The sequence below is a fragment of the Leucoraja erinacea genome, chromosome 39, assembly GCF_028641065.1.
Source record: "Leucoraja erinacea ecotype New England chromosome 39, Leri_hhj_1, whole genome shotgun sequence".
NCBI classification, from domain to species: Eukaryota; Metazoa; Chordata; class Chondrichthyes; order Rajiformes; family Rajidae; genus Leucoraja; species Leucoraja erinaceus.
In genome coordinates, this window is record NC_073415.1 from 3,434,131 (window position 1) to 3,449,370 (window position 15,240).

General features: G+C 46.5%; 1 protein-coding gene across 3 annotated transcripts in view; it reads right to left on the bottom strand.

The window, feature by feature from the left end:
- The window catches only part of LOC129714464 (patatin-like phospholipase domain-containing protein 6), a 109,903-nt gene that overhangs the window by 4,350 nt on the left and 90,313 nt on the right, over window positions 1–15,240 (bottom strand). For all 3 annotated transcript variants that reach the window (XM_055664070.1, XM_055664072.1, XM_055664071.1), the window contains 5 exons: window positions 12,190–12,338; window positions 6,665–6,817; window positions 5,397–5,513; window positions 4,174–4,261; window positions 2,451–2,599 (listed from right to left, as the gene is read on the bottom strand). In XM_055664070.1, the coding sequence (XP_055520045.1) occupies window positions 2,451–2,599; window positions 4,174–4,261; window positions 5,397–5,513; window positions 6,665–6,817; window positions 12,190–12,338 (656 nt within the window). The remainder of the gene's footprint in view (window positions 1–2,450; window positions 2,600–4,173; window positions 4,262–5,396; window positions 5,514–6,664; window positions 6,818–12,189; window positions 12,339–15,240) is intronic.

A 15,240-nucleotide genomic window follows, 5' to 3' on the forward strand; every position in this document is an offset into this window, starting at 1 on the left:
ATAATATCCCCCTCATCCTTCTAAACTCCAGTGGATACCAGCCTAGTCTTTTCAATCTTTCCTCATATGACAGTCCCGCCATCCCAGGGAATAGGAATCTGTAAAAGGGGCCACTTTTTCACACAAAGAGTGGTGTGGGTATATGGACTCTTCTACTCCCTCTCTCACCCCTTGACTGCACGCCTATGTAAGAATGCTGGTTCCTCCATTACAGTCAGCATTCATGCACAATTATTCCATTCAAAATGCATCACGATCTGCTGGAGGAGGCAGTTGTGGCCGGGACTATCGCAATGTTTAAGAAGCAGTTAGACAGGTACATGGATAGGACAGGTTTAGAGGGATATGGGCCAAACACAGGCAGGTGGGGCTAGTGTAGATGGGACATGTTGGTCAGTGTGGGCAAGTTGGGCCAAAGGGCCTGTTTCCACATTGTATCTATCCTATATCAGTACTGAACCTGAGGCTAAATTCAACTGACTTCTTCTGCGTACATGTACCCCATATCCCCCCATCCCCTGCATGTCCATGTGCCTATCTGAAGCCCTTAAATGCCACTGTTGTATCTGCACCACCACCCCTCAGGAGGATGAGGGGTGATCTTATAGAGGTGTACAAAATCACGAGAGGAATAGATCGAGTCCATTCTGAATAGTACTGAGTCTTTTGCTCAGAGTAGGGGAACAGAGAACCAGAGGACATAGGCTGAAGTTGAGGGGGGGGGGGGGGGGGGAAAGATTTAATAGGAATCTGTGGGCGTAACATTTTCACACAAAGGATAGTGGGTGTATGGAACGAGTTGACGGAGGAGGTAGTTCAGGCAAGTACTTTCGTACTGTTTAAGAAACATTTAGATCGGTACATAAATAGGACAGGTTTAGAGGGATATGGGCCAAACGCAGGCAAGTGGGACTAGTGTAGATGGGACATGGTTGGTGTGGGCATGTTGGGCCTGTTTCCATGCTCTGTGACTATATGGGGATCTTTGGCATGTTCCAGTGACCTGTGTAAAAAAACTCTGTTGATTTGTAATCTTTAAACTCCCCCCCTCTGACCTTAAAGCCATGGGCTTCAGCGCCTGACATTTCCACTCTGGGAAGAAGGTTCTGACAATGCCTTTCATAGTGGTATAAACTGCCATCAGATATTTATCAGTGAGAATGTCATTGTCTTATCTGGGACATATGACAATAAAACACTCTTGACTCTTGACATGCCCTCAGCCTCTTTATAATGCAAATTTGGAGATGGTGGCTTGATTTCATGCCCGATAGACAGTAATTGGTTCTTGCTGGCATGTGACAAGTTTGGAGACAGACCACGGTATTTTGTAGTGATGAACTGTGCTGGTCCCGTTACAATCGACAATAGACAATAGGTGCAGGCCCCATTCCTGCCTTCACCCCATATCCCCTGACTCTGCTATCTTTAAGAGCCCTATGTAACTCTCCCTTGAAAGCATCCAGAGATCCTGCCTCTACCGCAGGCAGACAATTCCACAGACTCACAACTCTCTGTGAGAAAAAGTGTTTCCTCGTCTCCATCATTAAATGGCTTACCCATTATTAGTATTCTTAAACTGTGTTCTGGACTCCCCCAACATTGGGAACATGTTTCCTGCCTCTAGCGTGGCCAAACCCACACTACGGTAAAGGAAGTGCTGATTAAAACTAACTGCTGATCTTGATGCATCAACTACGATATCTGCATATCACAATCTACAAGATAAAATCAGTTGCTCTTTTGTGTACAACAGTTGAGCTCAGTGACCTTAAATGAATGGCAGCAAACCACGTCCTACTCAGGCACAACATTTGCAGAGACAGTCACCACGGCCGCCCTTCCCTCTGCACGCTGCACTGCTGCACCAAGGCAAATTCCTTGCATGTGTACATACTTGGCCAATAAACTCATTCATTCATTCATGCATTCATTCATGCATTCATCCATTAATTCATTCATTCCTCATTGAACTTTTCCATGCAGATGTACAATGGGATACGGTTCTTTATTTTGTCCCTGGATCATGGTTTTTAACAGGGGAGGAAAGAGGGGGAGAGAGAGGAGAGAGGAGAGAGGGGAGAGAGGGGGAGAGGGGGGGGGAGAGAGAGAGAGAGAGGGGGGGGAGGGAGAAGGGGGGAAAGAGAGGGGAGGGGGGGGGAGAGGGGGGAGAGGGAGAGAGGGGAGAGGGGGGAGAGGGGGAGGGGAGAGAGAGAGGGGGGAGAAGAGAGAGGGGGGGGGGAGGGGGGGGAGAGAAGGGGGAGAAGGGGGAGAGGGGGGAGAGTAAATTGTCCCTGGTGTGTGTAGGATAGTGTTAGTGTATGGGGGTGGGGGGGGGGGGGATGGTAACTGATATGGGGCATCTTGGTGCGCATGAACAAGTTGGGGTGCAGGGCCTGTATGAATCTATAGGAAATTTGGCAAATGTGAATAATATATTTTTCACCTACCGGGTCCATGTTCCACTCCATAGCAGAATGGCCTTGGTCAGGATATTCATGATCATCCAGCTCCTCGTTGTCCTGTAACTCTTCGTCATCTTCATCCCTCATTGCATCCATTATATCATCTTCATACTCAGTCAGATAATCGGACTCTTCTGCCATGACCAGACAAAGAGAAGATAAAAGTGCTTCAATGACAAGGTTTACAAGGTTAATTCCCGGGATGGCGGGACTGTCATATGCTGAGAGAGCTGGATAGGGCTCTTAAAAATAGCGGAGTAAGGGGATATGGGGAGAAGGCAGGGACGGGGTACTGATTGGGGATGATCAGCCATGATCACATTGAATGGCGGGGCTGGCTCGAAGGGCCGAATGGCCTACTCCTGCACCTATTGTCTATTGACATTGAGCGAGGTCAGGGCCTTACAGCGTCACAGACCCGGGTTCGATCCCGACTTTGGGTGCTATCTGTATGGAGTTTTTACGTTCTCCCCGTGACCTGCGTGGGTTTTCGTCGAGATCTTCGATTTCCTCCTACACTCCAAAAACGTGCAGGTTTGTCGGTTATTTGGCTTGGTATCAATGTCAAATTCTCCCTAGTGTGAGTGTGCGGGGATCACTGGTCGGTGTGGACTCAGTGGGCTGAAGGGCCTGTTTCCACGCTGTACCTCTAAACTAAACTAAAAAAAAACCCTCTCTCTCAGGGCCCTGACACAGATGGGAGCCGCCAGCAGCAGAGCGGGGACCTCAAATTAGCAAAGGCAAGAGTTAGTGTAGCTTTGAATTTGGCCACTTTACACAAGAAATGTCCCACACTACCAACCTCACCCTTCTGTCTCATTCTTCTATTCCTTTCACCTGTCAACTTATCTCACTTGCCCTTTAAAGAACAAAATGGTCGGAGTGTTGTGGCACACAAAGGCCAGGAGGAGATACATGTTCCATGAAAGAGGCACCACCAGTGGACAAGGTGGTGAAGAAGGCGTTTGGCTTCATCACTCACTGTATTGAGGGCATGAGTTAGGATGTTATCTTTCCACCCACACTCTAAAGAAATATAGGTTTGTAGGTTAATTGGTAATTTGGTAAAAATTGTAAAGGGCCTGTCCCACTTAGGTGATTTTTTTAGACGACTAGGCTATCGCCACATGGTCGCCTGGGTGTCGCCTGTATGGTCGTGAGTCGTCTCCTCAGTTGCACAAAGTGTCGTTGCACCTTTCTGGTCACCGCTGGATTTTCAACAAGTTGAAAGATTTTCAGTGAAAAGTTGGCGACAGTGAGTTTGACGCCAATGAGCGTATCTTGACTTCTCCTGATGTAAGTGCTGTCGTTGGTTATTGCCCGGTTAACGTAGGTTGGTGCCGATGATGACTTCATTTATTTTTTGTTGTTAAAGTAAATGATTTTATTTCAAATTTTATGTCGAAGGGGGGACAAGTCGCCTGTTTTTCGGCCACCTGCTACGACTATGACAGTCGCCTAAAAATAGCCTAAGTGGGACAGCCCCTTAAGATTGTCCCTAATGTGTAGTGTGTGCTAGAGTAACGGGAATCGCTGGTTGGCACGGACCTGGTGGACTGAAGGGCCTGATTCCGCGTTGTATCTGTAAACTACATGAATACTGCAGAGAAAATGTTGATGGTTTACAGGCCAGCCCGGGCTGGTGTTTGCTGGCAGGCATCTAATGGAAAGTGGAGTGAAGAGAAACTCTGGGAAGTGCCCGACTTACCGTCAGCCAAGTTGTAGGTCTTTGGAGGCTCAATTCGAGACACAATCTCAGCGAGGTCAGTGAACGCAGCGTTGGAGGACATAAAGGCCTGTGGAAGCAAAGGTGGAATGAATAGTCTCAGTACAGCAACTTGGTACCTGGTTCATGTCTGATCGAGGACCGACAAAGTCAGAGCAGTCTTAGTTTCAGTTTAGTGTCAAGCATGACTTGAATGAGTTATATTATATTCAGTCTGGATTTTATCTACTGCATAAGCACAAATAGTGTAAACACTTTGAGCCTCTACCGAGGCATGAATCCATCTCGGATAGTGTTTGATGAAGGTTTTCCACAAGGCAAGTGCCCTGTGTGTTCACCATTGACGGTTTCAACTCGGTACCTCACATCATAGTCCAGGGCTCTTCTCAGTTTAGTTTACCGAGGTACAGTAAAAAGTTTTTGTTGCGTGCCAACCAGTCAGCGGAAAGATAGTACATGCTTACAATCGAGCTATTTACAGTGTATAGATACATGATAAGGGAATAACGTTTAGTGCAAGGTAAAGCCAGCAAAGTCCAATCAAGGATAGTCCGAGGATCACCAATGAGGTAGATAGTAGTTCAGGACTGCTCTCTGGTTGGTAATAGGATGATTCAGTTGCCTGATAACAGCTGGGAAGAAACTGTCCCTGAATCTGGAGGTGTGCATTTTCACACTTTTATATTTTGCCTGATGGGAGAGGGGAGACGAGGGAGTGGCCAAGGTGCGACTCGTCCTTGATTATGCTGCTGGCCTTGTGTGAGGTATAAATGGAGTCAATGGAAGGGAGTGTGTGAGAAGCAACTGCAGAAGCTGGTTTCAACCGAAGATAGATTAAGAAAGCTGGAGTAACTCAGCGGGACAGGCAGCATCTCTGGAGAGAAGGAATGAGCAACGTTTCAGTTTGAAGAAGGGTCTCGGCCCGAAACGTCACCGTTCCTTCTCTCCAGAGATGCTGCCTGTCCCGCTGAGTTACTCCAGCTTTTTGTGTCTGTCAATGGAAGGGAGGTTGGTTTGTGTGATGGTCCACAATTTGCTGCAATTTCTCAGTGTCATGGATGGAGGTTACTTGAGGCAATGCATTTTACTTCATCTGTAGTTCCTTCTTCTCCAACGAGAAGCCAGGCACTGAAGTGACCGCATTGCTATTAATGGCCATCGCACTGCATCTGCCAAGGGGGAACATTACTGGGTACTGTACTCACATTCTTCTTCTTGATTTCGGAGTAGTCAACTGACTTTCTGTCCTTCAGCATCTTGTCGATAATGTCTCCTCTGTTCCAGTTGCCGAACACCACCTTCCCGTACTGGTAGCCGAGATTCTGCAGGAAAAGATATAGAAGTGTGAAAACGCACACCTCCACATTCAGGGATAGTTTCTTCCCAGCTGTTATCAGGCGACTGAACCATCCCACCAACACCTAGAGAGCAGTCCTGAACTACTAACTAACTCATTGGTGACCCTCAGACTATATTGTCTGATGAAGGGTCTCAAGCCAAAACGTCGCCAATTCCTTTTCTCCGTAGATGCTGCCTCACCCGCTGAGTTTCTCCAGCATTTTTGTCTACCTTCAATTTTTCCAGCATCTGCAGTTCTTCTGAATATATTTGATCAGACATTACTGGCTTCAGCTTGCCCGCTCCTATTATGTAGAATTGAGGCTACAATTATTTTGTGGGAGGCAGTTTCGTTCAGTGATAGTGATTTTTAATGAGTGGGAATAATGCACTGTATATTGTACCAGATAAGCAACACAACCTCCCTGACAGGGCACCGTGGGATGAGCCAACACTTCAGGATGAGCTAGTGCAGTAAAACCACTGGGAAACTTGGGCTAGCAGTGACATTGGTGTGCATGGTATCTGCAAATTTCCTCTACACATAGAAACATAGAAAATAGGTGCAGGAGGAGGCCATTCGGCCCTTCTAGCCAGCACCGCCATTCAATGTGATCATGGCTGATCATCCCCAATCAGTACCCCATTCCTACCTTCTCCCCATATTTCCTGACTCTGCTATTTTTAAGAGCCCTATCTAGCTCTCTCTTGAAATCGGCCTCCACCGCCCTCTGAGGCAGAGAATTCCACAGACTCACAACTCTCTGTGAGAAAAAGTGTTTCCTCGTTTCCGTTCTAAATGGCTTACTCCTTATTCTTAAACCCCTGGTGGCCCCTGGTTCTGGACTCCCCCAACATGTTTCCTGCCTCTAGCGTGTTCAAACTCTTAACAATCTTGAGACATTCATGCAATGGCAAGAACAAGTAAGTTCTTAAACTGCTAAATCCTACAAAAGAGGGCCGAATACCTCAGTTGAGAGGTTAACACAAACTTTGAATCAAAGTTACTAGCCAAAGGGCAGGAGAATGGGGCAACTGGGTGAGTTATTCAGACACGACCACAATGGTTTAGATGCCTTGTGATGTTACTTTGACTCTCTGAAAAAAACCCCAAAAAACCAAGGGAGGTACTTACATATATTTCATCAAACTTGCCAAAGTCCATGGTTTTAAACCTGTCAATAGGTGGGCGGATGTATTCACAGTAGGCGCTGCTCTTCACCACCTCCAACTGTCGGACACAGGACACGTAAGCTAGTCGTGACTGGATTTCTGACATGTCTGGGACCTGCAATAAATCAGATCAACAGGGCGTGACATGGGGTCTGCAAACATCACCGTCTACAACCCATGCTCCAACCTACTGAACTGTAAGCATGCTCTCTCCGCGACATTACCAATACTAATGGTAGTATCCATCTCTTCATCCGACCAAAATTAAGAGGGACCCGGTGGGGGGGGGGGGGCGCTGTATGAAGGGGGGACACAGCAGGTGAGATCCAGATTCAGATTCAGATTCAATTTTAATTGTCATTGTCAGTGTACAGTACAGAGACAACGAAATGCATTTAGCATCTCCCTTGAAGAGCGACATAGCAAACGATTTGAATTAAAAAAAAAGTAATAAGTGTCCGGGGGGGGGGGGGGGTGATTGGTAGTCACCGAGGTACGTTGTTGAGTAGAGTGACAGCCGCCGGAAAGAAGCTGTTCCTCGACCTGCTGGTTCGGCAACGGAGAGACCTGTGGCGCCTCCCGGATGGTAGGAGGGTAAACAGTCCATGGTTGGGGTGAGAGCAGTCCTTGGCGATGCTGAGCGCCCTCCGCAGACAGCGCTTGCTTTCCGATCAGCGGTGAGGCCACCGATATTGAAAGGGAGACTGGGAGGGGGGACTGTCACGGGGGGCCGCATGCTGCCATGTGCAACGGCAGGCAGCAGGTAGGACTGTTCGGCGAACATTTGTGACTGCGTTGGTGCCAAAAATGTAGTGACACTTGTGTACAGCCTAGGCGAGGACTTCCGTGAACGCTGATGTATTGTCGATAAAGTTGGCCACATATAAATTTGATGACTGTATGTTTGTAAACTGTCAATACAGGCAGCCTTTAATCGTGTTAATACTCTGTATATTTATTTTTATTTTGTATATGTATAAATTAAAAAAAAGATCTGCTGTAGGATTTTACCGGGTTGAACGCAAAACAAAACATTTCACTGCACCCAGGTACGTGTGACAAAAAAGTAACATTGAATTATTGAATCAGTTGAATCAATGCAGTTATAATGAGGGAAAGAGATAGTAAGTGATGGAAAACAAAGCTCAGTCTCACTCCTCTCTCCCACTTCTATATACTGACAATTTCCCCTCTACACCTCGTCGCCTATTTCCTTCGCTGAAGAAGGGTTTCGGCCCAAAACGACGCCTATTTCCTTCGCTGAAGAAGGGTTTTGGCCCGAAACGTCACCTATTTCCTTCGCTGAAGAAGGGTTTCGGCCCGAAACGTCGTCTATTTCCTTCGCTCCATAGATGCTGCTGCACCCGCTGAGTTTCTCCAGCAATTTTGTGTACCTTCCCCTCTACACCAGTAGCCTGGCTAGCACAGGAGTCTGAAGAAGGGTCTCAACCCAAAACTTTACCCATTACTTTTCTTCAGAGATGTGGCCTGACCTGCTGAGTTACTCCAGCATTTAGTGTCCATCTTTGGTATAAACCAGCATCTGCAGTTCCTTCCTACACATCGCCTCTGCACTCTGCCCCAATGCAGGGTCTGGACCCTAAAATATCGGCCTCCGTGGATGCTGCTCAACCTGACGAGATCTTCCAGCAGTTGTTTTTTTTTGCTCTGCTTCGGATACATTTGCTCTTGATCAACTCAAGCATTGAGTGGATTACTACTCACTTCAGTCAGCAAAATTAAAGACAGAGAGTGCTTCCCACATGGCAGCAACTCATTTTTCCTTGTCCTTGATTTTCCCCCACATGACTGCAAGTGGGCGAGGGTGGGACACATTCTCTCCATGACTCACACAGGGAATTAACTTGGGAAATACACACAGTATAGTCTTTCAAATGCCAGATCTTTTCAAGAGTAAGCCAGCCGGTCTCCCGCCACTCTTCTTTCCCTTCAACCCTGTAAATCGCTCGACTTCAAACACTTGTCAACGACACAAAGGAACCCTGAAAGATTGTTAAGGGCTTGGACACGCTTGAGGCAGGAAACATGTTCCCGATGTTGGGGGAGTCCAGAACATGTGGCCACACAGTTTAAGAATAAGGAGTACGCCATTTAGAATGGAGATGAGGAAACACTTTTTCTCACAGAGAGTGGTGAGTCTGTGGAATTCTCTGCCTCAGAGGGCGGTGGAGGCGGGTTCTCTGGATGCTTTCAAGAGAGAGCTAGATAGGGCTCTTAAAAATAACAGAGTCAGGGGATATGGGGAGAAGGCAGAAATGGGGTACTGATTGAGGATGATCAGCCATGATCACATTGAATGGCGGTGCTGGCTCGAAGGGCCGAATGGCCTACTCCTGCACCTATTGTCTATTGTCTAACCTGCCTCCATCGCATTGATCAAGATATTAAAAATCCTCGAGTGAATCTTTTGCCAGTCAAGTTAAATCTGTGCTCTGGTCCACAAACAGGCAATCTTTTCACCTACCCTGCGCCTAGTCCATCAAGACCTTTTACACCACTTGCTTCCCAGACTGCAAACTATATTTTGTTCAAGAAGGAACTGCAGATGCTGGAAAATCGAAGGTAGACAAAATTGCTGGAGAAACTCAGCGGGTGCCACAGCATCTATGGAGCGAAGGAAATAGGCAACGTTTCGGGTCGAAACGTTGCCTATTTCCTTCGCTCCATAGATGCTGCCGCACCCGCTGAGTTTCTCCAGCAATTTTGTCTACAAACTATATTTTGTAACTGAAACCCTTCTTCCTTGGAACTACTCATTAGTCTTTTAAACACCTTTTCTGGGCCCTCCAGAATCGTTCTAAAGAGCAATGATCAGAATTCACTGAAATATTTAGCGAGTGCATTACACGGATTTAACATAACTGTTTGTTCTCATCTGCTACTGGCACGGTGGCGCTGCAGTAAAGTTGCTGCCTTACAGCGCCAGACACCCTGGTTCAATCCTGACTTTGGATGCTGTCTTTAAGGAGTCTGAATGTTCTCCCCGTGGGTTTTCTCCAGAAGCTCCGGTTTCCTCCCACACTCCAAAAACATACAGGTTTGTAAGTTAATTGGTTTGGTAAGATTGGAAATTGTCTCTAGTATGTGCAGGATAGTGTTAAAGTGCAGGGATCGCTGGTCGACATGGACTCGATGGGCCGAAGGGCCTGTATCCACGCTGTATCTCTAAACTAAACGATGAAATCTAGGATCCCATATATTTTATTAACTGTTTTGCAGCATAGTTGAGGCTGGGACTATCCCATTGTTTAAGAAACCGTTAGACAGGTACATCGATAGGACAGGTTTGGAGGGATATGGACCATGCACAGGCAAGTGGGACCAGTGTAGCTGGGACATTGTTGGCCGGTGTGTGCAAGTTGGGCTGAAAGGCCTGTTTCCACCCTGTATCTCTCTATGACTGTGTTCTGCCAAAGATTTATACCAGTAATAGGACTCTTAGCCCTGCACCCTGAGTAAACGTGATCCATTTAGTCTGTACTGTCTCTCTTGTTCATGAGGAATTTTTCTTCCAGCCTGTTTGTCTTCTAGATGTCAATCATGATCCTCCTATTCGATGGTCCTTGGTCCTCCTCCTATTGTGTTTGGTTTAGTTGAGTTTAGAGATACTATCTGGAAACAGGCCCTTCGGCCCAACAACGATCACCAATATACTAGTTTTATCCGACACACTGGGGCCAATTTACAGAAGGCAATTAACCTACAAATCTGTACGTCTTTGGAATGTGGGAGGGAACGAGAGCATCTAGAGAAAACCCATGTGGTCACAGGGAGAATGTACAAAGTCCACACAGACGGGGCCTGTGGTCAGGATCGAACCTGGGCCTCCCGGTGCTGTAAGACAGCAACTCTGTCGCTGCCCCGTTCTACTCTTTACCGTCCTTTGCACTTTTCCATTGCTAATCAAAAGATTACAACCAAGATAAACCATCTGTGATCACTGTTCAAGTAACATAAATAGTAACCTGAGTGTTTGTTCATCTAGAGAGAGGAGGAGGGAGGAGAGCACAGAAAAGGCATGCAGGCTGAACAAGAGATTCCCGTGTCTGTATGCATTTGTGCGGAGAAGAATGGAGTGCGAGGCAGCAATGGAGGACAAACGTGTTGGTTCTGAACAAAATCCACCAGGCACTTTTGACTCAGGTATTGCTCCAAGCCAAAAGAACAAGCAAGCAAGCGGATTACCGAAGTTGGCTGGGATGAGTACAGTGGATGTGTATCATCTTGATATACCTGACCATGTTCAATGGTACGTTATTGCCACCTGTACCGAGGTACAGAGAAATGATAGTTTTTTTATACACAAATATTCACTTTTGTATACACATTCATTTTTCTATACGCACACTTCACAGGCAGCAAATTCTCAAGATGTGTAAGAAGGAACTGCGGATGCTGGTTTACACCGAAGATAGACAGGGAAAATGTTGGAGTAACTCAGCGGGAGCAGGCAGCATCTCCGGAGAAACGGAATAGGCGACGTTTTGGGTTGAGACCCTTTTTCAGACAGTCTCAACTGGAAACTGGAATAGGCATGCAGGTGCAGCAGGCAGTAAAGAAAGCAAATGGTATGTTGGCTTTCATAGCAAGAGGATTTGAGTATAGGAGCAGGGAGGTTCTACTGCAGTTGTACAGGGTCTTGGTGAGACCACACCTGGAGTATTGCGTGCAGTTTTGGTCTCCAAATCTGAGGAAGGACATTATTGCCATAGAGGGAGTGCAGAGAAGGTTCACCAGACTGATTCCTGGGATGTCAGGACTGTCTTATGAAGAAAGACTGGATAGACTTGGTTTATACTCTCTAGAATTTAGGAGATTGAGAGGGGATCTTATAGAAACTTACAAAATTCTTAAGGGGTTGGACAGGCTAGATGCAGGAAGATTGTTCCCGATGTTGGGGAAGTCCAGGACAAGGGGTCACAGCTTAAGGATAAGGGGGAAATCCTTTAGAACCGAGATGAGAACTTTTTTCACACAGAGAGTGGTGAATCTCTGGAACTCTCTGCCACAGAGGGTAGTTGAGGCCAGTTCATTGGCTATATTTAAGAGGGAGTTAGATGTGGCCCTTGTGGCCAAGGGGATCAGAGGGTATGGAGAGAAGGCAGGTACGGGATACTGAGTTGGATGATCAGTCATGATCATATTGAATGGCGGTGCAGGCTCGAAGGGCCGAATGGCCTACTCCTGCACCTATTTCTATGTTTCTATGTTTCTATGAAACATCACCTCTTCCTTTACTGCAGAAATGCTGCCTGTCCCGCGGAGTTACTCCAGGTTTTTGTGTGTATCTTCGGTTTTAAACCAGCATCTGCAGTTCCTTCCTACACTATTAAACGAGTAGGTCTGCAGGGAAAGGGAGGCACTTAATCAACCATTCTCTCAATGCATTATCCAGTCTCCGTGGCTCCTTTACAAAGCTTATTGTGCAATGGATTGAAAAACAGACTTGTCCACATAGTTTCCTACTTTGACTTTTTCTGCCCATGGATTTAGGCGTTTCCAAAGCAACCACCATCCCGACAGGCTGTCTCCATAGTTACACAAATCGGTTTCATCCCTGCTTCCCACATCAATAGCAATGACTGTTTTGGCACCCATCGTTTTGGCGATATCAGCTGCAATTATATTTTAAAAAAAGAACACAATTTATTTAACATTTCGGCTGAACGACCAGGAACACTGCATGCTGTGTAAAACTGCATCTGGCCTCGGACAGGTGCTTCCTGAAAACTGTACCCAGGAACAGCTTCCATTCGCTAAGTCCTCTCGAGATTCACTTTTGCAGCGTTTCCAAAAATAACACAAAAAAAGTTCCATTCCTTATTAAACTGTAAACGGTCAAAAACTACATTGCACTACATTTACCACAATCCACTGCAAACAAAAATATAAGCAACTTCAAACTTCAACTAAGCAAAGGAGCAATTTTAATGATTTTTTTAAAATATAGAACAATCACAGAAACACATGTGCAGGAAGGAACTGCAGATGCCGATTTACACCGAAGATAGACACAAAATGCTGAGGTAACTCAAGAGGGTCAGGCAGCATTTCTGGATAGAAGGAATAGTTCGATCCAGAGATGATGCTGCCTGGCCAGCTGAGTTATTCCAGCATTGTGTGTCTACCTTGAAAAATACATGGCGTTCTTTAATGAATAACAAACTCCATTTTGAATGATGGTTGGCAGAGACATGAGTGCAAGGCAGTAATTTTATCTGGCATGCTAGATCATATCAAATAGAAGTAGCATAGCATAGAAGTACTAGTTGGGAATACAATGGTCATTCAACCCTGAATATATGAACCTAATGCGGGTGTTTGGTTGAAAGTATTGGCATACCGACTGATTGGATTGCACAGAGTGTTCTGTTCTAATGTAAACTGACAGCCCGATGAGAAAAACACAGCAATAGTTGTGTTTAACAATTGACAATAACTTTTATTTAACAAAACAATTAATAATAAGTGTTTGTTGCAGGGACATCAGCAAAGACCACTGCCCAGCCATTGAGCACGCCCAAGATATGTGGGAAGTTGACCAAATAGTTTGTCACTAAAGGAGATACAAGGAACTGCAGATGCTGGTTTACAAAAAAACACACAAGGACAGACAAAATGTGTGGGAAGGAACTGCAGATGCTGGATAAACCAAAGATAGACACAAAATGCTGGAGTAACTCAGCGGGTCAGGCAGCATCTCTGGAGAGTTTTGGGTCTTCGAATGGGTCCAGACAGGTCTGGAGGAAGGTCTCAACCTGACCCGAAACATTGCCTATTCCTTTTCTCCAGAGATGCTTCCTGACCCGCTGAGTTCCTCTAGCATTTTGTCTCCATCTAAGGAACTGCAGGCGCTGGTTGACAAAAAAAGGCATAACAATAAAGAAACTGTCGTGTGTTACTCCATCATGTTGTGTCTTTACTTTGTCAGTTATGGATGGTTTAGGAAGCATCTTACAGAAGATGGAGAAGCAGGGGTATCTGGGGATGGAATGTCAGAGCTGGTCGGCGTGGACTCGGTGGGCCGAAGGACCTGTTTCCACGCTGTATCTCGAAACTAAACTAAAGATTAGACGTAGTTTTAATGGGTCAATTGCAATGTTGATTGTTAGATCACAACAAACCATTTGTTGCATTTTTTATTGACGAGGCAGGGTATGTATTAGATAGCAAAATGTAAGTGGATAATACATTATATGGAGTTCCAGTAGGAATCAGTTTGGAAAGCTAACGGAGCTGGGGCGGTGGCCCGGAGCAGAGACTGCGGGACCCGGAGCTGGGGCGGCGGCCTGGAGCGGAGACTGCGGGATCCGGAGCTGGGGCGGCGGCTCGGAGCTGAGACTGCGGGACCCGGAGCTGGGGCAGCGGCCTGGGAGCTGGGGCGGCTGCCCGGAGCTGATGCTGTGGCGGGTCGTCTCGGAGTGGAAACAGCGTTCCGGCTTTCGGCGGCAGCGACATCACCACGGAGGTCCGCTGGACTGGAGAGCGGCATCTCCGGCCTGGATCGATCGCCTCAGCGCAGAGGGAGAACAAGGAGGGAAGAGACGGAGACTAAGACTTTGCCTCCATCACAGTGAGGATGTGCTTGGTGAACTCACTGTGGTGGATGTTTAATTTGTGTTCATTGTATGTTTTGTTTTTATTGGTTCTGTGTATGACTGCAGGCAACATAATTTCGTTCAGACCGAAAGGCCTGAATGACAATAAAGGGAATCTAATCTAATCTAATCTAATCTAATGCTGCTTTATACCCAAGATAGACACAAAGTTCTGGAGTAACTCAACGGATCAGGAGCATCTCTGGAGAAAAAGGATGGGTGATGTTTCGGGTCGGGACCCTTCTTCAGACTGTTCTTGCTTGTTGCAAGTGGAATTGAATACAAAAGTAGAGAGGGTATGTTTCAGTTACATGGGAGTTTGGTGAGGCAACATGTGGAATATTGGTTGCAGTGTTGGTCTTTTTTTAAAGAGAAAACATGTTAATACATTGAATGCAATTCAGAGATGACTTGCGATGCTGATGGCGGTAATGTCTGGGTGGTTTAAAGTGAAGATTGGACGAATGAGGCTTGCAATGGTAAGTTTAGGAAACAAGACTGAAACACATAACATCGTGAGGGATCTTGATTGGGTGCATTTGGAGCGAAAGCTTCCACTTTGGGGGAAGAAGCCTCTGCTTGCGCCCGGCGGCGGGAGGCCAAGGATGGGTGCCAGAGGTCGGATGATGGATCAGGTGAGTGCCGGAGGACAGAGGGACCACGTGAGTGTCAAGGTCGATCGAAGAAGTGCCGCGGAGAACACAGTGGGACCATTGGAACTACATGGAACACTCTGCGACTTTGTCAATGCCCTTTAGGTGGTGAATCTTTGCATACCTTGTATATGGGACGCAAAACCAGGAATTTCACTGTGACATGTCATTCATTCGGGAGTTAAAATTAGGGGTCTCTGCTTAACCACTTGACCTGAATATTTTTGTCAGATGGTAGGAAGACCTTGGAACTCTAACGCTCAGAA